Raw genomic sequence first — 22789 nt, forward strand, 5'->3', positions numbered from 1 at the left:
GTGACAGAGTGAGACTCTGCCTCAAAAAAAAAAAGAAAAGAAAAAGAAAAAAAGAAAGAGAGTGAGTTTTATTCTCCGTGCTAGCAAGGAGGAGATTGACCGGAACTCTTTCCAAAAATGGCCACTCTTCAATTTGTAAAGGGAAGCATAGAGGGGGTCTGGAATGCAGGAGAGGCAGGGGCTAGGAGGTGCCAGGTGACCTGCTCTGATGGCTTCTCTTGCGTTATTGTTCCATCTGTTACACGAGGCAGCTGGTCAGACGTGAGCAGGGCAGGAGAGGGCCCTCCCAACCAGGAATGTCAGGCGACCATCAGGGTTGGTCGGGTGGCGGTTAACTGTCTCTCTAAAATAATAATTGGTCACAGCCAACGCCAGGGAAAGGCAGTCTCCCAACAGACAAAAAAATCCTGAAACTGGTGATCAGCAGCTTCCCCATAAGACCTCCGGCACTGGGTGAGTGGGCTCAAGCATGTGGATTAAAAGGCAAAACTGTGGAGTGTAACTGGCCTATGGCCTCCTAGGGACATTGACAGGTAAGGGAACAACGCCTCAGGTGAGCAGGTGCACAGCTCCAGTAAACACACAGCGCATGCTCCTCCCGAGTGCTAGCAGCCGCCGCACGTGTGGACAGCCCAGCCCAAGGGAAGAATCAGGGGAGAAAGCATGTCAGACCCCGGACGCGTGCCAACGTATACACCCAAGTCGAAGGTCAAACCACACACTTGTCCTTCAAGTCACCCGCTCGGCCCCCTTCCAAGTGTCCTTTCCTTTCTTCCATTCCTGCTCTGAAGCTTTTTAATAAATGTCACTCCTGCTCTAAAACTTGCTCAGTCTCTCCTTCTGCCTTCTGCTCCTTGGTCGAATGAATTCTTTCTTCTGAGGAGACAAGAGCTGCGGTTGCCGCAGACCTGCACGGATTTGCCACCGATCACACACTTCAGTGCCGTGTCACTTGGATAACTTCCACCACAAACACATCTGGGGAAGGGGCCGCGCCATCGCAGGTCGCCCCCAGATTACAAATCAATCGCAGTCAATCTTGCAGTGAATCTTTAGCCAGGAGTGAGCTCCGGCCTCAAAGTAACCCGCCTGCTGGGGAGGGAATTCCGGAGGTGCCTAGTTTGTGCCAGGATCTGGCCCCCGAAGCTTCTAAGGAAATAGATGACCAGATAGGTGAGCATGGTGTGCACTTAACCAGCATCCAGATAAACAAATGTGCACAGGGCCCGGGAGCTGCAGGTGGCAGAGGGAGGGCAGTGGGCTGACAGCTCGCTCCCAGGCTGGCTTTCAAGATGAAAGGAAGCACATCTGTAGTTTGCTCAAAGCTACGTCTTGAGACCGGGGAGAAAGGAGGAAAGAAAAGCAGTGTTAAAACGCAGCTCGAGGCTGAGCTGCTAGGGGACATAACGAGGCCTGTGTGGCCACCCGTGAGGTTTTCCAGGCTTCTCTGGGGTGAACATGGCCAAGCTGGGGTCACTTCAGTTGGCTGAGGACTTCAGGTCTTATTTTTGGTTTACACTGGCCTGGGATGGAACCGGGCAGTTCTAACGTGACCTGGGTGTGTACTGGTGGCTTCACTCACCCAGGGCAGGCAGGTGCCTGGAACCGGGACTCAGAAAGTGGCAGGAAGGTGGAGTGAGAAGATGGGGCTATTAGGGGCGTGGCAGGGGCAGGTCAATCACCCCGAGGCTTCGGGAGCTTCCCGGCCTCTGGAAGGGCGGTGTGCTCGCCCTCCCCTGTGCACGGTGTTGATAACAGTGTTATCAGGAGCGGGAGTGTCCACTGAGCTGTGGCTTCGCCATGCCATACGAACACTCACAGGCAGGACTGCTGTCAGGAGGATGGAGGCTGGGCTGGGAGGCTTGTTTTCAAGGCCGCGAGTGTCAAACCCACAAACCGCAGAGCAGAACAGACTTGGCCGAGCAGATGAGGAGGGCCTCATCCTCCATCTCCCACCTCCATCCTCTTCCCAACTGAAGTCAGAGGCCGGGAGGTGGGAAGCCCTGTCGGAGGCGGGGAGGTGGGAAGCCCTGTCGGAGGCGGGGAGGTGGGAAGCCCTGTCAGAGGCGGGGAGGTGGGAAGCCCTGTCGGAGGTGGGAGGTGGGAAGCCCTGTCAGAGGCCGGGAGGTGGGAAGCCCTGTCAGAAGGGGGAGGTGGGAAGCCCTGTCGGAGGCGGGGAGGTGGGAAGCCCTGTCAGAGATGGGAGGTGGGAAGCCCTGTCGGAGGCGGGGAGGTGGGAAGCCCTGTCAGAGGTGGGAGGTGGGAAGCCCTGTCGGAGGCGGGGAGGTGGGAAGCCCTGTCAGAGGTGGGAGGTGGGAAGCCCTGTCGGAGGCGGGGGGGTGGGAAGCCCTGTCAGAAAGGGGAGGTGGGAAGCCCTGTCAGAAGGGGGAGGTGGGAAGCCCTGTCGGAGGCGGGGACGTGGGAAGCCCTGTCAGAAAGGGGAGGTGGGAAGCCCTGTCAGAGGTGGGAGGTGGGAAGCCCTGTCAGAGGCCGGGAGGTGGGAAGCCCTGTCAGAAAGGGGAGGTGGGAAGCCCTGTCAGAGGTGGGAGGTGGGAAGCCCTGTCAGAAGGGGGAGGTGGGAAGCCCTGTCGGAGGCGGGGACGTGGGAAGCCCTGTCAGAAAGGGGAGGTGGGAAGCCCTGTCAGAGGTGGGAGGTGGGAAGCCCTGTCAGAAAGGGGAGGTGGGAAGCCCTGTCAGAGGTGGGAGGTGGGAAGCCCTGTCGGAGGCGGGGGGGTGGGAAGCCCTGTCAGAAAGGGGAGGTGGGAAGCCCTGTCAGAAGGGGGAGGTGGGAAGCCCTGTCGGAGGCGGGGACGTGGGAAGCCCTGTCAGAAAGGGGAGGTGGGAAGCCCTGTCAGAGGTGGGAGGTGGGAAGCCCTGTCAGAGGCCGGGAGGTGGGAAGCCCTGTCAGAAAGGGGAGGTGGGAAGCCCTGTCAGAGGTGGGAGGTGGGAAGCCCTGTCAGAAGGGGGAGGTGGGAAGCCCTGTCGGAGGCGGGGACGTGGGAAGCCCTGTCAGAAAGGGGAGGTGGGAAGCCCTGTCAGAGGTGGGAGGTGGGAAGCCCTGTCAGAAAGGGGAGGTGGGAAGCCCTGTCAGAGGTGGGAGGTGGGAAGCCCTGTCGGAGGCGGGGGGGTGGGAAGCCCTGTCAGAAAGGGGAGGTGGGAAGCCCTGTCAGAAGGGGGAGGTGGGAAGCCCTGTCGGAGGCGGGGACGTGGGAAGCCCTGTCAGAGGTGGGAGGTGGGAAGCCCTGTCGGAGGCGGGGAGGTGAGAAGCCCTGTCAGAAGGGGGAGGTGGGAAGCCCTGTCGGAGGCGGGGGGGTGGGAAGCCCTGTCAGAAGGGGGAGGTGGGAAGCCCTGTCAGAAAGGGGAGGTGGGAAGCCCTGTCGGAGGTGGGAGGTGGGAAGCCCTGTCGGAGGCGGGGAGGTGGGAAGCCCTGTCAGAGGCCGGGAGGTGGGAAGCCCTGTCAGAAAGGGGAGGTGGGAAGCCCTGTCGGAGGTGGGAGGTGGGAAGCCCTGTCGGAGGCGGGGACGTGGGAAGCCCTGTCAGAGGTGGGAGGTGGGAAGCCCTGTCAGAAGGGGGAGGTGGGAAGCCCTGTCAGAAGGGGGAGGTGGGAAGCCCTGTCGGAGGTGGGAGGTGGGAAGCCCTGTCGGAGGCGGGAGGTGGGAAGCCCTGTCAGAAGGGGGAGGTGGAAAGTCCTGTCAGAGGCCGGGAGGTGGGAAGCCCTGTCGGAGGCGGGAGGTGGGAAGCCCTGTCGGAGGCGGGAGGTGGGAAGCCCTGTCAGAAGGGGGAGGTGGAAAGTCCTGTCAGAGGCCGGGAGGTGGGAAGCCCTGTCGGAGGCGGGGGCGGGGGCGGGTGGGAAGCCCTCTCAGAGGTGGGGGGAGGTGGGAAGCCCTCTCAGAGGTGGGAGGTGGGAAGCCCTGTCGGAGGCGGAGGGGTGGGAAGCCCTGTCGGAGGTGGGAGGTGGGAAGCCCTGTGGGAGGTGGGAGGTGGGAAGCCCTGTCGGAGGCGGGAGGTGGGAAGCCCTGTCGGAGGCGGGAGGTGGGAAGCCCTGTCGGAGGCGGGGAGGTGGGAAGCCCTGTCGGAGGCGGGAGGTGGGAAGCCCTGTCGGAGGCGGGAGGTGGGAAGCCCTGTCGGAGGCGGGAGGTGGGAAGCCCTGTCGGAGGCGGGAGGTGGGAAGCCCTGTCAGAGGCCGGGCGGGGTGGGGGAGGTGAGAAGCCCTGTCAGAGGCGGGGGGGTGGGAAGGCCTGGGCCAGACAGATGATCCAAAGCCCTTGATTTTAGGTACCATCTCTTCAGTGTTTCTTGGCTGAGTAAACCAGCCCAATCTCTTTTTTATAAAGTGAGACCAGAGGTTGGCCTGAGAGTGGAGAGGAGTGAGGAATCTAGCTGTTCTAGGGCCCCGGGCTGTTCAGAATCCATTGCAAACCATTGGAAAGCAGGTTTGTGTATTTATTTAACTGCATCTTGTGGCTGGCCATTGTCTCTGTCTAAGCTGTCACCCAGCCCGGCTGCCTCCCCTGGGTCCCCACCTGACCTGCACACGTGCTGAGGACGAAAGCCTGTGTCCCCGACATGCATGGGAGAGCAGTGTCTTCCCAGGCCCTAGAGTGCCCGGCTGTGTGAGCAGCCCCAGGACATAGTCCTCTAAAGAACCTCATTGAGGGTCGGGGGTTGGAGGGGGCAGGGAGGGTGGGGCTCCAGGGTCTACTCCCAACCTTACAGCTTTTACCTCCAGAATCCCCAGGGTTCTGTCAGGAGGGTCCCTGAATGGCTTACAACAAAAACTTTGCCTATCCCTTTACCATTTGGGATGGTGCAGAACACCATCCCAAAATCAAGCAATGTGGATTCCAAGTTTTGCCTTAGGCCACACGGGATGGGGTTGCCCCCGGCTGGCAGACAGGACCTTTATCCCCATTGCCACAGGAGGATTCCCCTCTGTGGCCTCCCCACCGGCTGTGCCCTAAAATGGGTGCTATGTGCACAGCCCAGCAGCGGAGTCCAGGAGAGACTCCAGCAGGCAGGGGGCTGCTGCCCCAGGAGCACATTTCAGCATCTGGAAACTCCTCCCACTGCAGCTGCAGGGGAAGCGCCTGGAAGAGAAGGAAAAGAAAGAGAAGGAGGAGGAAAAGGAGGAAGAGGAGGAGGGTCATGCCCACGCTCATGGCAAGCACCACCCTGGAGCTTTCTGTCTCGGTCCAAGCACATCTACCCGCCTTTCCTCACTGCATTCTCCCAGGGGCCCCTGGCTGCACACAGGCGCTACCTGCATTTGCATAGAGGGACTGGGCCCTTGGTGGAGGGCCTGGCCTGCCCCATCTTGGGTCCTGGCTCAGTGCTGTGGCTGCCAACCTGCCCTCAGAGCTTCACGGGAACCGAGGGCCCAGGCTCTGAGCGGAGTCCGGGTGGGCCGGGGCAGCCCCTGCCAGACAGGCTCCTTCCTGACGCGGCCCCGCAGGAGGAGAAAGTGTCAGTTCCTCTTTCAGGCCCTGTAGACAGGTGTCCAGGTAGACAGGAAGTTCCGGGGGTGATTTTAGCTCTAAGTCTGTTGCTTTTCTCCCAGCAGGCTAGCTTTACTGTGGTTGTCCCTGTGGCCGTTGGCTGACGTTGCTGAAATTCCAGGCCTCCAGAGTGTCCACACATCCACGGCGGGGAAAGCCTGTTGCAGACCAGCCACCACACCCTGCGGCTCAGGACCAAGCTCCTAAAGCCCAGAGGCCTGCCCTGGGAGCAGTCCTCACCCAGGACTCACTCCTGAGAAGAATGAGAGGGGAAGCGCCTCCAGGCCAGGATGCCAGCTAGCAGCGCCCTCCAGTAACGTCCTGGAGGAAGCATCTCATTCGTGCGAAACTCACTAATTCTAATTCGTCATCATGATTCTTCACAATGAAGAAAAACTCCAAGCCAGTGCCTTCCTGGGGCATGGCAGGCCTCCCTCTGGCCTGAGCGGGCAGCTGTGCCCAGACCTGGGCTCTTCCAAAGGCGCGTGACGGTCCTGCACACAGCTGGGTTGTGCTTGAGGCTTCATTTACAGTGGAGGCGGAGGGGTTCCTGGGGTTCCCCCATCATCGATCATTTCATCGTGGATACTCTCATCATCGCTAACTTCATCGTTGATACTTTTTTTTTTTTTTTGAGATGGAGTCTCGCTCTGTCGCCCAGGCTAGAGTGCAGTGGCTCGATCTCAGCTCACTGCAACCTCCGCCTCCTGGGTTCAAGTGATTCTCCTGCCTCAGCCTCCTGAGTAGCTGGGATTACAGGCATGCACCACCACATCTGGCTAATTTTGTACTTTTAGTAGAGACGGGGTTTCTCCATGTTGGTCAGGCTGATCTCGAACTCCTGACCTCAGGTGATCTGCCCACCTCAGCCTCCCAAAGTTGGTCAGAGTTTGAAACGAGCCTGACCAACATGGTGAAACCCTGTCTCTACTAAAAATACAAAAATTAGCCGGGCGTGGTGGTGCACACCTGTAATCCCAGCTACTCGGGAGGCTGAAGCAGGAGAATTGCTTGAGCCCAGGTGGCGGAGGTTGCAGTGAGCAGAGATTGCGCTCCAGCCTGGATGACGGAGCGAGACTGGCTCAGAAAAATAAAATAATAAAATCTCTTGCCTTTGGAGTCGGGCATGAAATCTTCATCCGTGAGTTTTCCACCGGGGCAAGGCGGGCCACTGACCACCCTCAGCCTGGATGGATGCTGGCCCCCTGAGGGTCACCAAGCTTTGCCAGTGCTCCCTGGCCTGTGTGGGGCCTGGCTGAGGGCGAGGGTGACAGGAGTGCACTGTGTCTGGGGCTGAGCAGGACTTGCAGTGCCTGGGCCCTTTGAGCCTGGTGACTCCTGAGTCTGACGCCATCACCTGTGTGGGCCGACGCCAGCACCTTCCACGTTGTGCCCCTGTGTTTGCTGCTGGTCTCCAGGAGTGGCCGCTTCTCCATCAAAGAAGACTCCAGTCTTCAAGCCCATGGCTTCCCCCAGACCCCAGCCCGGCCAGAGAACAAAGGCTCCATTTCCCCTCCCTTGCAGCTGCGGTGGTTGCCACCACATGGAAGGCCCAGAGGAAGGAGGTCTGGAGTGGCCTGGAGTTGCGGCCTCCCCAGGCTACGGCCAGGACCGCCAGGAGGAAGACCCTTGCAGGCTCTAAGGTTAACACCGCCAAACCAAGTCCTGCTCCTGACAGGTTGGGTCAGGATGAGGAGGAGCGGTGGTGTCATGCATGGGCACCTGAGGTCCCTGGCCGCTACAGCACAGAGAGGCCCCCACAGAAGGACGCCGCAGGTGCTGGAGCTCGCCCCCTGCATGGACAGCTGCAGTCTGGGCAGGGATGTAGGAGCAAAGCTGCAGGCCCGGCCCATCATGGAAACTCAGACCAGCAAGGCATGGAAGGACGTCACCAAGTCCATGTGGGGGATCCTGGGGACAGCATGGGGAGTGGGAGGGGGGACAGTGGGGAGGAGGGAGAGCTGGGGGAGCCTGGGGACAGGATGGGGAGTTGCCGGGGGGAGGGGTAAGGTGGAGGGAGGGCAGTGCAGGGAGGACAGTGGAAGAGGGAGGCAGTGGTGACAGTGGAGAGGGAAGACAGTGGGGAGGTAGAAGGGAGGAGGGTAGGACAGTCCAGCCCCCATTGGCAGGGGCAGCTGGGGAGAGCAGGCCCTGCCTTTGTGTGCCCCAGGGCCTGGGCCTGCCTGGTTAAGAGTCCGCACACTCCCAGAACTGGAGCTTCTCAATGTGGCTCTTGCAAGGTGAGCCCACACTCCGCTGGGGGCAACGCAGGGGACCCCGTGGTCCTCCCCAGGAAAAGTGTGCTTTGCCCTGCCACAGAATTTGTGGCAGAAGGCCCTCCCTTGAGCTCAGGCCGCACCTCTGGCCACTGAAGACAAGGAGATGCAGAGAGGTCTCTGGAGTCTTACCCCCCAACCCCGCACCCCTACAGCAGGGGCAGGGCTTGGCAGCCTTCCTCGAGGTGCCCAGGCCCGGACAGCTATTCCAAAGCCACAGCTGCCCTCCCCAGGGTAGGTCCCTTGGTCTTAGGAGTGTCCAAGCTGCAGAGCCCAGTAGACAGAACCTGGTTCCAGCGCCTCACTTTACAGTAGGGGAAACTGAGGCACAAGCACAGTGCTACCTGGCTCAGGGGCCAGCAGGCAGCCGTTTCCCTTCTGTCTCCTGCCCTAGGGACGGACCGCCCCATCTGCCAGCCTTGACTGGAGCCTCCCTGGTGGCTGTTTACTGCACACCTACTACGTGCAGGGTGGTGCAGCTGGCGAGAGTCCCCTCTCCTCTTCCACAGACCAGCAAGGTTCCCGAGCCCTGTGGCAGGCAGGACCTTTGGCTGGAGGTGGATGTGCAGGGCAGGGTCTCTGAGGGGAGACCTCGGACTGTGGACTTGCGGGTCGACGCTTCTCTGTGTTGGGGCCTCCTGTGTCTGGTAGGATGTTGAACAGCATCTGGGGCTTCCACCCACTGAAGCCAGGAACAGCCCCTAGCTGTGACAACCCAAAATGCCTCCAGACCTGGCCTCATGCCCCTCGTGGGGGGACAGAACAGCCTGGTGAGGGCAGGGCCCCCCGAGCAGGAGTGGCACCTGTTCCTGCTCAGACCACAGACAGCTGAGCTGGCGGTGCGCAAGACTCCCTGCACCCACCGAAGCCACAGGACACAGGCACCATTTGCATCTTACTCTCTTAAGTCAGGTTTCTGGAGATGGCTGTCACAACACTGGAATTCAGCCTATCTACAGCACAGGAGAACGAGGAAGCTGATGTCTTGGGCTGAGAGGGGCAGGTGTTACAGGGTGGGTCTTACAAATCCCACCATGCAGGGCTTCTGAGGGGGACTTCGGGGACCAGCAGGCAGGTGAGACTCAGGCACTAACCCGCAGAGGGCATGGCCCTGGACGCGCAGTGGTGACAGCAGCCTCCAAGTGTCCCCTGGGCCCCAGGCATGAGGGGTAGAAGCTTCTGGGGCTCCTGCATCTTTCCTGCCTGTCCCCTGGTGAAGGAAAATCACCTCCAATGGGAAAAGCTGGAGCCAGACTCCCTCTCCCTGCAAGGGTGTCGCCATCCTGCCCATGAGGTCCCTGGGCCCAGGGCACCTCCCGGGACACCCGAGTGGTGATGCACCACCCTCAGTCCTGGGGCTTAGGACCTCTGGGTGCCCCCGCAGCTCTGTCCTGGAGTCACTTCACAGTCACCGCAAATGGGCACCACACCCCGCTTTCCAACGCCCCAAATTTCCACACCCAAGCAGCTCCTTGTCCCTGCCAGTCAATGCCCGGTGATGACAACTGTACTTTTACAAACACCACACATCTTCTAATGCTTTCATGTTAAAAGCAGGAGTGGATTCACTTAAAGGCCCAGGTAGGGACTTTTTTCGTAGAAAACCAATTTCTTGTGACAAGTACTAGAACCTCATTGTAACCATGAGCCCTCACTCCTCATTTTGTTGTAGTCTGGGTCTGAGAAGTGCAGGCCTCACACAGCTGTCAGTTTCAAGTGACCAGGGCTGTAACAGGTCCTGGCTGACCCCAGGAATGTCAGGGACTCTGGGAAGGAAGGAGGAGGGGCGTTTGCCCATAGCCCCGGGGTAGACACGTGTCCCCAGGGCCAGGCCAGGCCATCTACTCCATCTCCCTGGGGCAAGTGCACCCTGGGTCACCTGGTAGTGTCCTTTCCAGCCCTCCTGGAGACAGTCAGCAGCTGATTCATTCCAGGCACTAGCACGGTGCTGGGGCATGTCAGGACCCAGGGCCACACCCCTCAGCAGTGGGCCACCCTGTCTCCTGCGCCCTTGGGACTGTTGAGCTCCGAGGAGCCTGGTGCTGGGGTCGGAGGTCTTCATCAGGACCCTGGGGACCCTCATGGTTGAGTGGGGTGGGGCTGCTGAGGGCAGCGGAGGACGGGGGAGCCACCCCTCACTTTGGGGATCACTGCTGTGGTGACAAGGGGGACCGTGGTCACCAGGTGATGCCCTCTCAACTTCTGCTCAGGACTCTGGGGATCGTGTTGCCAGGCCTGCACCTACTGGACATGGGCATCTCCAGCCCTGCTGGGCTGTGCCCAGGGCTGTGTCTTTCTCACTGCAGAGCCAAGAGCCCTGGCAGCCTCTACAGCTGGCCAAACACGGCCCTGGCACAGCCTTTCTTCTGGCAAACTCCACCAGCACCTCTTCCAAAGGCGGCTCAGCTTTTCACCAGAACAGCCGAGGGCCACTGTTCCTCCCGGGGAATGTGGCAGAGGACAACGAAGCCCAGTGGGGCCTTCCAGGGGCTCCTTGGTGTGGACGGCTGCCTACACTTGTGGACACGCACATGTGTGGGTCCTGTGGCCTCCGGGCAGGAGGTAGGTTGGGAGCATCCAGGGCAGAAGAGCTCCTGGGACCGTGCCTCCTGCAAACAGCCTCGCGCGACCCCAGCAGCACAGAGGCCGTCCTGGAAGAGTGGACACCCAGAGTCTTCTTCTGAAGCCAACCACCCTTCAGTCTCAGGGCCCCGCATCCCACGGGAAGACCCACAGTAGGTCTGGGGTACTGGGAAGAGCCTGGCGTTGAATCTCGCATGCTCCGGGTGGAAAGAGCCCATCACCAGTCCCTTCCTGTGAGTGACTGGCAGTGACAGTGGGGATTTGCCTTTGGTGTGGATGACGATTTTGAAAGGGCCTCATTCCAGGATCACAGACAACGCCAGCAGTTTCTCCCTGGGATCCAGCAGTGGTCCTTCTGGGGGTGGCCCCAAGTGCTCCCCTGCAGTCTGGGAGGCACCTGTGCGAGTCCATTCTCAAGCTGCCACCTGGCCTCTCATGGTGGCGTCTCACGGAAGCCCTGTCCACGCTGTGGGCGGTGAGCTCCGGTCAAACATGGCCTTGGAAGGGAAGTGAAGAGAGAGGAACATGAAGCACCCCTTTCCATTCTGCAGGCAGACGTCGGTTTTCTCAGGACTCAGCTTGGTGGAAACAAAGGGTTTAGAGCTTCGGAAACAGCCACTGCACAAGGCACTTCGACTGGCTCTGGTAGGAACAGGCTGGCCGTGTTTTCAGCAAGCTGTGTTCCTGTGTCATCTGGACGGGCTGACCTGGCCTTGGAAGTGAGTTTCTGCAGTCAGCCATCCGCTCGCCGGGGTCCACAGGTGACACCACAGCGTGGTGGCTGTGCACACCCTGAGCCCACTGTCCCCAGGGAACCCCTGCTCATGGATGGCAAACAGGGCTCAGAGGGGATCCTGGTCCATGGCGGGGAGCCCAGCTGGCCTGCCTGCGAAGCCAAACGCCCCTTGCAGTCAGAGGCACCTGCCAGGTAGGTGACTGTGTGTGGACATTTTTCCCAAATTGGACAGGAATCCACATCTGTGTTGCTCCTGGGACTGAGGGGCACACCTCCACCGGGAGACAGGGAGCCGCCCGAGAGCTGCAGGAGTGGCTGCTGCAGAGAGAAGCCGGCAGTGCCTGGACCTGCTCCGGACATCCTGGTAGGGGTGGGCGCAAGTGCCTGGACCCCCTCTGAACACCCCGTGGGGGCTGGGTACTAGTGCCTGGACCTGCTCTGAACATCCCGTGGGGGTGGGCGCCAATGCCTGGACCTGCTCTGAACATCCCGTGGGGGTGGGCGCCAGTGCCTGGACCTGCTCTGGACACCCCGGTGGGGGCTGGGCACCAGTGCCTGGACCTGCTCTGGACACCCCGGTGGGGGTTGGGCGCCGGGGAACAGTCTCTCTGCTTCTGTGTGTGTTGGGAAAATCCCATTGCAGTGTGAGAAAGTACACACCAGGATGCCATCCCATGCCAAGGGGAGGCTGCAGGAAATGCCGTGCGTGCCATCGAGGGCTTCACTGCGTCTCCGGGAGCAACAGTTGTGCAAGGCAAAGGACTTTTGCCTTTTGAAAGTTTTTTGACAATCTGAAAGACAGCTGCCAGCCAAGCCTCCCTCAGGCACCCCAGAACCTGCTGCTTCCCATGGCAAACTCACCAGCGAGCTCTGGCTCCGGCCTCACAGCCCAGACACCTGGGGGACAAACGAAAATGGTCAGGGCAGCAGTGGTGGGGGTGTCCCTAAAGCTCCTGGTGCTCCTGAGCTCTCAGTAGCCCCCTAAACGCCCTGCTTGGAAGTCTCCCCGAGGCTCCCAACTCCAGGAGGGGAAAGCACTCATAGAGGAGGGGCTCCCCAGGCCGCACGGCTTTTGAGGACGATCCTCTTAAAGGAGTAAGTGCCTGGGAAGCACTTAAAATGCTTCGACCTGGCTCTGGGGCACCTCTGTGGCCTGGCCAGCCAGCAGTGGCATCACGGCCATGGAAGATGTTTCTGGGATGATTGAGATTGGCCACAAATGGGAGAGCCAGGGGCAGCCCACAGGAGCTGCCCCTACTCTGTGGCCACTGTGCCTGCACCCCACTGACTGCCACCCTTGGGGGATCTGGGATGAGTCCCCCCGTCCCCGTCATCAGGACCATCACCGCAGCCAACGTTTGGGGCTTCCTGTGCTACTGTGTTCTGCTGCTGTGTCTTACGTGGCTGAAACACAGACCTCCGGGCTCTGTCGCGGAGCTGGTCGGAGTCACAGACCCACAGCGCGGGTGTGCTTGAGGCAGCCTCAGCGGCTTCCCCGGAAATGGCCACCGCCCGGCCTCTACATGGAGAAGCCGCCCTCCCCGCACAACCTGCAGGGCAGACTCCACAGCGCCCTTCGGGCTTGGCAGTGTCAGGAACGTCAGAGATGCTGGGTTTCAAAACCACTTCGTGGGAGAGCTCGGGTTGCTAAGGCTCATGAGTGCTGATGCTACCACAACAGTTTCAAGCTAAATCAGTATCAGTGAGGGAAGTTAAAGCAGGCAAACGTTCACACCAACAGAACAAACATTAACATCCACAATATGGGGCTGTCTCTACCTACCTGCATAGCTGCGGCGGAGCCATCGGTCCCTGCACACCCAGCCTATGGCCACCGCCACGGCCACAAGCAGGCACAGGACAGCCAGGACGCTCCACGTGACCTCGGTCTTCTCGCGGGTACTGACTGGATTCTCTGTGATCTTGTCTCTCTCTCCGATGTTGTTTCCTATAAGAAAGAGGTAAATAACCCGACTTAAAGGATCTTAGAGGAAAGGGGTCTTTTTTTTCATCCTTGAGTAGAAAGTATTGCAGGGAAGTATTTATTCCAGAGAACTTTCCTGACATTATTTTGAGGTTTTAAAAACACCAGGCTGATGAGAGGAGGGTTTTCTCCTGCAGAGGGGCTTCATTTCCTGCAGGGATCTTGTTCCTCCCGTCCTACGTGGGAGAGGCGATAACCCCAACCACAGCCAGGGGACCACAGGGCTGGGTGTGACGGGAAGCACAGGTTCTTACTGGATTTTTAAAAATCAAGGTGAGGCCAGGCACAGTGGCTCACGCCTTGTAATCCCAGCACTTTGGGAGACCAAGGCGGGCGGATCACCTGAGGTCAGGAGTTTGAGACACGCCTGGCCAACATGGAAAAACCCCATCTCTACTAAAAATACAAAATTAGCCAGGCATGGTGGCGCATGCCTGTAGTCCCAGCTACTCTGGAGGCTGAGGCAGGGGAATCGCTTGAACCCTGGAGGTGGAGGTTGCCATGAGCCAAGATCGGGCCACTGCACTCTAGCCTGGGCGATAAGAGCGAAACTCCATCTCAAAAAAAAAAAAAAGAAAGAAAGAAAAAATCAAGGTGAAAGTCACATAACATAAAATTAACCATTTCATTTTATTTATCTAGGTTTTGAGACAGGATCTTGCTCTGTTGCCCAGGCTGAAGTGCAGTGGTGTGATCATAAGTCACTGCAGCCTCAACCTCCTGGGCTCAGTCAGTCCTCCCACCTCGGCCTCCCAAGTAGCTAGGACTACAGGCGTGCACCACCAGGCCTGGCTAATTTTTTTTTTTTTTTTTTTTTTTCTGTAGAGGTGAGTTCTCACTATATTGCCCTGGTTGGTCTCAGGGCTCAAGTGATCCTCTTGCCTCAGTCTCCTAAGTAGCTGTAACTACAGGTGTGCACCACCATGCCCAGCCAAAATGAGCCACTTTAGGCTTTTTTTTTTAGACAGAGTCTTGCTCTGTCGCCCAGTCTGAAGTGCAGTGGCGCGGTCTTGGCCCACTGCAGCCTCCGCCTCCCAGGTTCCAGCGATTTTCCTGTCTCAGCCCCCCGGGTAGCTGGGATTACAGGCACACGCCACCACATCTGGCTAATTTTTGTATTTTCATTAGAGACAGGGTTTCGCCATGCTGTCTAGGCTGGTCTCAAACTCCTGACCTCAGATGGTCCACCCACCTCAGCCTCCCAAAGTGCTGGGATTAAGTGTGAGCTACCGCGCCCGGCCCAAAATGAACCATTTTAAAGTGAACAATTCAGGGCGCCAGTCCAGGCCGGGCGTGGTGGCTCAAGCCTGTAATCCCGGCACTTTGGGAGGCCGAGACGGGCGGATCATGAGGTCAGGAGATCAAGACCATCCTGGCTAACACGGTGAAACCCCGTCTCTACTAAAAAATACAAAAAAAACTAGCCGGGCGAGGTGGCGGGCGCCTGTAGTCCCAGCTACTCGGGAGGCTGAGGCAGGAGAATGGCGTGAACCCGGGAGGCGGAGCTTGCAGTGAGCTGAGATCCGGCCACTGCACTCCAGCCCGGGCAACAGAGCAAGATTCCGTCTCAAAAACAAAAACAAAAACAGGGTGCCAGTGCAATCGTAACCGCTACCTAATTCCAGAACCTGTAACCCTCGAAAGGAAACCGTGTCCATGAGCAGTCACTCCTGCCTCTTTCCCGTCCTCTGCTATCCTTCTGGGCAGTTCATCGGCGAGAATGTCCATTTCACGGACACGTGAGCCCCTGTGCCAGCAGCAAGAAGGACCAGATCCAAATGAGGGGGTCCCGGAACAGCCGGGGCCTCTAATTTTCCTCTTAAATTTTTTTTTTCATTTAGTGCTTTATAGCACTCCCTTAAAATTTCACTTTTAAAACTCTAGTTTGGGTGTGGGGGCTCACACCTGTAATCCCAGCACTTTGAGAGGCTTAGGCAGGAGCCTCGCTCGTGTCCAGCAGTTTGAATCCAGCCTGGGCAACAGAGTGAGGCCCCATCGCTACAAATAATCCAACATCAGCCAGGCGCGGTGGCACGTGCCTGTAGTCCCAGATACCCAGGAGGCTGAGGCAGGAGAATTGCTGTCCTCCTGCCCCTGGAAGCCTCTAGTTTGCTTTCTGTCTCGGTGGCTCACCCTATTCTGGACACTTTGCATAAACAGAGTCCCACAGGCTTGTCCTCAGGTGTCTGGCTCTGTCACTCGCATAATGGCCTTGAGGTTCTCCACGCCGCAGTGTGCACCAGGACAGCTGCTTCCTTCCTTTTTCAGGCTAATTCTCCCCTGCATGCACGGATCACTTTTGGTGCATCGGTCCACCCACGAGGGACACTTGGGTGGTTCCTGCCTTCTGGCTGCCATGAACATTCACGGACAAGCATTTGTTTGAGTCCTTGTTTTGCATCCTCTTAGCGATAACCCTAGGAGAGAACTGCTGGGTCCTACAGTGTTTCCATGCTTAGCTTTTCGAGGAACTGCCACACCGTTCCCTACGGCAGCTGCACCCTTCTGCTCTTCCACCGTGATGCACAAAGGCACCAATGCCTCTGGTCTCTATGTGCAATGACTTTGCCCCTCCGAGAGCCATCCGCACTGGCCAACAAGCAGCAGCATCCCCCGGGAGCGTGTTCTGAATGCCTGACACGTCTCCAAACACACCTGGAGAAACCACCTGGACGGTGCTCAACCTTGAACCTCCGAAGCTTTTAGACACTGTCCTGATGCCAGGTGCCAGCCCAGAGCTTCAGGTCCAATGTGTCTGGGCATGGGGGTTTTCATAGGCTGCCCAGATGACCCCACTGTGTAGCCAGGGTTGAGACGACGGCCCTGGGAGAACCTTCTGCTGCCACCTGGGCTGTTCTGCGGGGAGTGTGCTGGCTGGAAGGCAGCGATCAGAGGCCACTTTGGGAGCAGCCCCTCATCCTGCTGCACGCAGCTCACAGACTCTGAATGTTGAATCACAAGGGCTGAGCCCTGATTTCAAGGAGAATGTCCGGCTCTGCGGGATCCTGGCGGCCAGGCTGGGCTTCGAGGGTGTGTACCTGTGCAGGCTTCTGGGGTTGAGTTCAGAAAGGCCGGCAGGAGGTGCAATGCTTGTGGTCACTGTCTGGAATTCTTAATGCTTCCAAAACAAGGAGCCCTGCATTCTTGCTCTGTGCGGGACCACACGGTGAGTCCTGCTGGCAGCCGCTTTCCTGTAGCCAGCAGGACCCCAGGACCCCTCCTCGATCATCTCCTGCCTCCACCTTCTGCCTCTCATCCTGACACAGGAGATGGGGACACAAATGGGGAGGTCCTGTGGCCTCTAGGAAGGAGTCCCCGCAGAGGAACCCCTTCCAGAGGGCACCCTTTCCCCAGGGAGGGGCTGGGCCAGCAGTCATGCCCAGTGGGATTCCCGTGTGTGGGGGCTTCAGTCTTCTCAGGGGACACATGCCCAAGAGGCAGGGAGCTTGAGGGGGGCTGCACAGGTGTGGGCTTCCGTCCTGGGCTGCGGCTGCCTAGTCCTGCGGCTTCTGAAGTGTTCCCCAGCCTCAGAGTTCAGCCCTCATCTGTAAAGTAGGTTTAACAAAACTGACTCCAGGTGAAGAAAATGGAGCAATGTGCTCCGGGCACGGCGCCCATTCCTGTTCCCGGAGACCGCGGTGGTTCTCACTGTGTGGCGTGTGCCTCCTGCCTCCTCTCCCTTCCAACCACCTTTCGGTGCTGAGCCAGGTCGAAGGAACGTTTCGTCTCCTGCCTCAGAGGCTCTCCGAAGCCAGCCCTGGCCCCACTGTCTTGGGCTGGGCTCGGCTCAGCACGCAGGCACCGGGACCTTACCTGTTTGGCTGCCGACAGTCAGGTTCTGCCGCAGAAGCACGTTCTCTATGCAGCAACCGATGTTCAAGCTGGGGGTCCGCGCGATCCTCAGCACACTGACCACGTCGTACAAGCCCCGCGTGTTCAAGAAGACAGTGTCATTCTGCAGAGCCTGGTCCAGCAGGCTGTTGTCCGTCTTGTTGATCCAGTACACGTTGGGCCTGGGGTAGCCGTTTATGGATGTACACGTGAAGGTGAGCTCATCCTGGGAGGGGTTGTGGGGGGTGCTGACAACAGGCACGCTGAAGTTTGCTGCAGGGGAGGGAAACAGGTCGTGAGAAATGCCAGGCCCTGCTGGTCAAGAAACAGAGGGTACACAGTGCCAAGGCTGGGTCAGAGGGTAGGCGGCCCATTGTGCCCCAACATGGATGACAGGCCAGGACCAGGGCTGTGGTCTGAGCAGCAGGCTCGGCCCAGTCCTGCCCAAGAGTCATCCCCCAAGCCAGTCCCAGTAGCCAGGGACCACTGAGCCTGGCAGGCAGTGACTGGCACCCACAGACCCCCCACTCCATGGCCGCTGGCTGTGCCAGGACCCCCTCATTTGCATCTGGTCTTTCTTGCTGCTGACACAAGGGCTCGCAGTCCATCTGAAATGGACACAGCTGTTCTCCCCGATGAACTGCCCAGAGCTCCTTGGTTGCCTCTAATTTTTCTCTTAAATTTCGTTCTCATTTAGTGCTTTATAGCACTCCCTTCAAATTTCACTTTTAAAACTCTAGTTTGGGCGTGGTGGCTCATGTTTGTAATCCCAGCACTTTAGGAGGGTGAGGCAGGAGGATCACTTGTGTCCAGGAATTTGAGACCAGCCTGGGCAACATAGTGAGACCCCATTTCTACAAATAATCGAAAATTAGCCAGGCGAGGTAGCATGTGCCTGTAGTCCCAGATACTCAGGAGGCTGAGGCAGGAGAATTGCTTGAGCTCAGGAAGTCAAGGCTGCAGCATGATTGTGCTACTGCACTCCAGCCTGGGCAACAGTGAGACCCTGTCTCAGAAAACAAACTAACTGGCCAGGCGCGGTGGTTCAGGTCTGTAATCCCAGCACTGTGGGAGGCCAAGGCGGGCAGATCACGAGGCCAGGAGTTTGAGACCAGCTTGGCCAACATGGTGAAACCCTGTCTCTACTAAAAATACAAAAATTAGCTGGGTGTGGTGGCGGCGCCTGTAGTCCCAGCTACTCAGGAGGCTGTGGAGGAGAGTTGCTTGAACCCAGGAGGCGGAGGTTGCGGTGAGCCAAGATCGCGCCACTGCACTCCAGCCTGGGTGACAGAGCGAGACTCCGTCTCTAAATGAATAAATAAATAAATAAAAACAAAAACTAACTCAAAAGAGGCAAAGACAGCCAGGGTAGGAGCTCTTCCGGGAAACCAAGCAGCCGCAGGTCACGCACTAAGGATTTTTCAGCTGTTTAGCTTCCCTCGAAGTTAGACAGAAGCCTGATAACACAGAGGAGAATTTTCTTCACTGGAAGAAACAGTGAATGAGCCAGGGAGGGAGTTTCATGAATACTTTTCCACGATGCAAGGCTGGGATGGACCCAGCTCTCTCCGCCTCGATGGTCCTACCTGCCACATGCAGTGTGACCACAACGCTCAGCACCTCCTGGAATCCCAAGGATTGGCTCAATACCAGGCAGTGAAACTTCTGCTCATCCTGGGGGGTGACGTTGAACAAGCGCAGGGAGAAGTCGCCCCGCTGCATGCCGGCCGGTGACATCAGGGCCCGGTTCCGGTAGTGGCTGTCCACGTTGTCCAAGGAGCTGTTCTGCGGGATGTGGTAAGTCACCACGGTTTTCGACTCGCTGGTTTGCCAGTATACGTAAACGTCATTTAAATCAAAACGGCTTCCTTCGGGGCACGCGCAGCTAAGCTCCACGTCGCTGCCCACCATCGCTCTGACTTCCTTCTCCTGAGTATCTGCAATGACCCAACAGGTGTAAAATCTGTTTTTTGAGGCTGATGCCCAGGCCATGAAGCTACTCTATGGGGCAGGCTTTGGGTTTCAAGCCTCAAACACCAACTGTGGCTCAGAATTTATTAACAAGGCACATGTAGGAATGCAGTCAAACTTGAAAAATGCGGACATTTCATGGTGAGGTCCATGTCAGCCTTTGGCTTTGATGACACACTCCCGTTATGTAAGGAGCTGCCTTGGGGAGCAGCGGCTGGATGCGGCCCGGCCGCTCAGTGTTATTTGTGTTACTCAGCACAATTTTTACTACTTCTTGGGAGTCTATAATTAATGTAAAATAAAAAGCTCTTTAAAAATCAGGCATTTAAGGGAAAACAATTTCTCAGCAATTACATTATCATGCTGCTCATTCTTGCATCAGGAAAGGTCTCATAAATGTAACAGACACAGGGTGGCTTTACTGTTTGTGCAACCGCGTAAATGCCTGTGGGAAAATCTTTTTTTTTGAGACGGAATTTTGCTCTTGTTGCCCAGGCTGGAGTGCAATGGCACGATTTTGGCTCACTTCAACCCCCGACTCTGGGGTTCAAGCGATTCTCCTGCCTCAGCCTCCCAAGTAGCTGGGATTACAGGTGCCCGCCACCACGCCCAGCTAATTTTTTGTATTTTTAGTAGAGATGGGGCTTCACTACGTTGGCCAGGCTGGTCTCGAACTCCTGACCTCAGGCAATCCACCTGCCTCGGCCTCCCAAGGTGCTGGGATTATAGGAATGAGCCACTGCGCCCAGCACCTGCAGGGAAATCTGTGTGTGTCCCCTGCCCCCAAAGCCCTCTGGGCTGGAAGGCCCGGCAAGGTTTCGGGTTTGTGCTGCGGTGCCTTGTCCCTATTCCTGGCTCTTCCAGAGGCTGGTGGCCCTTAGGGCTCAGCAGGGCTGCTGCCTGGGACACGGAGACCAGGGGACCCAGGAAGCTCTGGCTCAGAGGAACTGCATTCTGCCCGCAACAAACACAAAATCAAAAAATAACTCCGGAGTTTGCAGAAGTGTTTCTCTTTAAGGAAACACTTCTATCCTGTGCAGCAACCTAGGTTTAGGGCCCACCTTTCTCCAAAGGGCCACTTGAGAAGCAAGAAGGAGCCTGGTGAGGCTGCTCCCAGCGCCCTGTAGCCGGCAGTCCACACAGTCGGACAGCCTATCTCTGAGCTGGGCGTTCACACCCATGGCAAAGCACCCCCTGAACTTACCGGCTCGAAGGCTGCTGAAGAGCAGGAGGAGCAGTCCAGGACTGGAAAAAACAACCAGAAAGGCAGGTGAGGCGGGGCCACTGGTGAGTTACCTACATCTTCCAAACAGGAGCAAGCTGGTTCCCACGGGCAGGAGGCGGTTACGCCCATCACAGAAATGTGAAGGCAGAGCCAGGAGCCTGCCTGCCTCTGCTCTCCATGGGAATTCAGGGTCTGGGGCCAGGACCACCACCCCTCGGCTGAAGGCAGAGCCAGGAGCCTGCCTGCCTCTGCGCTCCATGGGAATTCAGGGTCCAGGGCCGGGACCACCACCCCACGGCTGAAGGCAGAGCCAGGAGCCTGCCTGCCTCTGCGCTCCATGGGAATTCAGGGTCCAGGGCCAGGACCACCATCCCCCTGCCCAGCACAGCAAGTCTGAGGGGCTGGCAGCCTCTTGCCACTCTCTAGTTCTTGTGGTAACAAATCCCCGGAAACACAGTGATGCCGGCGTGAGGATGAAGGGGAGCGAGGGACGCCACCGAGACTGGTCTAACCTTCCTGGGGACAGATGCCAAGAAATTATAGGAAATCAGAGAGAGAGAGAAAAAAAAAGGCTTTCAGGGCACATATAGCAGGAGCGTCACTTAAAATGCTGGGGAGACTAAGAACATCGGGCATGCCTGTGACAGGGTCAGGTGAGTGACGGGACAGCCCTGTGGGGAACGCGGATCATTTTGAAACCAAACCTGAGCTCCTCCTGTTTCAGATCCTGCTGCGGCTGGTGCCCCTGCCTTGGGCAGCAAATTCCCCTCAAGACTCCAATGCTCCTGGCCATCTTGGGTCTGGGAGCCTTTGCATCGTGCACACCATAGGCTCACCACCTCCACCTGCCAGCCCCCAGGATGCCTTCCCCAGGTGGAGGCCCTTAGTGGTTGGGTTCACTTTGGTAGCCTGCTTACCCCAGCCCCCAAAACCATCAGTTTCTGTGGCCAGTTCCCCACAAAGTGGGAGTCCCCGGAGCAGGGATATCTCCTTCTCTGATGTCCCTGCACCTCCAAGTCTGGGAGACGCTCATGCCTCTTCTCTGTGGCCTCTGCCTGGGAAATCTTGGGGGCTTTGTAAGCCAAAGGCTGGTCTTGTGGGAACCTCCCAGTGGGCTGTCCCTGAGCCCTGGAGCCACAGAAACCCCTGCCCCACCCACAATGACCGTCATCTGAGTCCGCATGGAGGTGTGCCTGTGCCAAGTGAGCACACATGCACCAAAGCCAGCCGCAGGTCACCAGGGGCTCTTGAAGCCTGCAGGCGGCCCTTCCTCTCTCTCCCACTCCTCCTGTGGGGGCCACCATTCTGGCTTGCAAGATGGCTGTGATGGCCTCCAGCAAGCCCCCTGAATCCACCTGGACCTCCCTGCCTCCAACCTCAGCCCCTTCAGTCATCTCCCCAGAGCCACCATCTAAACAACAGCTGTGAGAAACCCTCTGTGCCCCCATTTGTCTCCCACAGGGCCTACGTTCATCACCTGCGCACAAGGCCCATCCTGTCTATGGAGGCCTCCTCAGGACACCTGGGGGCTTCCTGGGCCGGGGTGTGCCTGCTCCAGGCTCCTTCTGGCTTGTCCCCTCCCTGGGTGCCGCCTACCCAGCGGCCTCTGTGTCCTCTCCTTGGACCCTCAGCACCCCTGCATCTAACCTACCCCCCACCCCGAGTTTTCATCAAGACCCAGCACAGACAGGGTAGCCTACTTGAAGGTGTGGGTGGCGGAGGGCTAAGACATTTGGGAGGGTTATGACATTCCGGGGCTTTTAAATTCTTTGTCTCTAGGGCAGGATCGTAACTGCATACATTTCTAACGGTGAGGGGTACTGGGGAGTGTGACACCAGCGTGGCCAGGCTCTGGGCTGTACGGGAGGCATCCCTGAGGTCAGGGGTCTCACAGGTTCACCCAGGGGAGCACGGGCTGCAGACCCTACAACGTGGGTTGCCAAGAGCATATTTTCGCAAAAATTCAGGAGGAAGCTGTCACTCCTGGTTCAGGCAGCCCTGCTTTCCTCAGTGCAGATCGGCTGCCGGGCTGCGGGGAATCCCACGTGTGTGGGGGAGGGCGTGTCGCCAGACCGTGGGTACCGGCAGGCCTTGGAGAGAGCTCGGCCGGTCACCTCCCTCCTTTTCCCTTCTAAGAAATCAGCGGTGCAAGGGAGTGGAAGGGGCAGCGCCCGTACCCAGGCGTGCAGGGTGCGCCCGCCTTCCCTCCCTCGTTTCAGCGTTCGCGGTCCCCCTTCCCTGGCAGGGACCCCGCCCCCAAGACCGCCCCCGCACGGCTGCGCGTCCTCCAGTGGATGCCGGTGCCGGGCCCCGCCGCCCGCTGCCGTCCACGCCCCGCCGGCAGCCCCGGCGCCTCCGCCGCCCGCTCCTCGGACCCGCACTGCCCGCCCGGCGCCTCCAGGCGAGCCCCGCAGGCCCCGCGTCCGAGCCCAGCTGGGGACGCGCGGGCCGAGCCACCCCGCCTCTGACCGCGGTGCCTCCGCTCCTTCCCCGGCTCACCTGCCCAGCCGCATGGTGCGGGCGGAGACCTCTGGCCGCGGAGACCTCGGGGCGCAGAGAACTTGGGCCGCGGGAGACCTCGGAGAGGAGCAACCTCGGGGCGCGGGAGATCGGCTTTAACTGCGCTCCCGCCGCGCCCGAGACTCTGAGCGCCCAGCGCGCGGCGGGCGGGAGGCAGCCGTGTCCCCG

General features: G+C 58.7%; 1 protein-coding gene and 1 long non-coding RNA gene across 8 annotated transcripts; one reads left to right on the forward strand and one right to left on the reverse strand.

The window, feature by feature from the left end:
- The first annotated feature begins 1719 nt into the window (after nucleotides 1-1719).
- Nucleotides 1720-6444, forward strand: LOC139363021 (uncharacterized). 2 transcript variants are annotated; one of them, XR_011622870.1, is made up of 3 exons: nucleotides 1720-1993; nucleotides 4276-4433; nucleotides 5073-6444. It is a non-coding gene; the product is annotated as an uncharacterized lncRNA (long non-coding RNA). The 2 variants fall into 2 exon arrangements; XR_011622871.1 differs by having other exon boundaries at nucleotides 4335-4433.
- A 115-nt stretch (nucleotides 6445-6559) lies between these two features.
- LOC105472539 (inducible T cell costimulator ligand) lies at nucleotides 6560-22749 on the reverse strand. Of its 6 annotated transcripts, none has more exons than XM_011725898.3 (7): nucleotides 22601-22749; nucleotides 20081-20121; nucleotides 18492-18842; nucleotides 16888-17178; nucleotides 12874-13038; nucleotides 11952-11987; nucleotides 6560-10851 (listed from the first exon to the last, which is right to left on the reverse strand). In XM_011725898.3, the coding sequence occupies exons 1-7, from the start codon at nucleotides 22612-22614 to the stop codon at nucleotides 10841-10843; spliced, it is 909 nt and encodes a 302-aa protein (XP_011724200.1). In that variant the 5' UTR covers nucleotides 22615-22749; the 3' UTR covers nucleotides 6560-10840. The 6 variants fall into 6 exon arrangements, 4 of the variants coding, with proteins under 4 accessions (XP_011724200.1, XP_024645781.1, XP_070951894.1 ...); XM_024790013.2 differs by having other exon boundaries at nucleotides 6560-11066; XR_011622867.1 differs by having other exon boundaries at nucleotides 9299-11565; nucleotides 11652-11987.
- Between the last annotated feature and the right edge of the window lie 40 nt (nucleotides 22750-22789).

This window comes from Macaca nemestrina, chromosome 4, assembly GCF_043159975.1.
Source record: "Macaca nemestrina isolate mMacNem1 chromosome 4, mMacNem.hap1, whole genome shotgun sequence".
Lineage (NCBI taxonomy): Eukaryota > Metazoa > Chordata > Mammalia > Primates > Cercopithecidae > Macaca > Macaca nemestrina.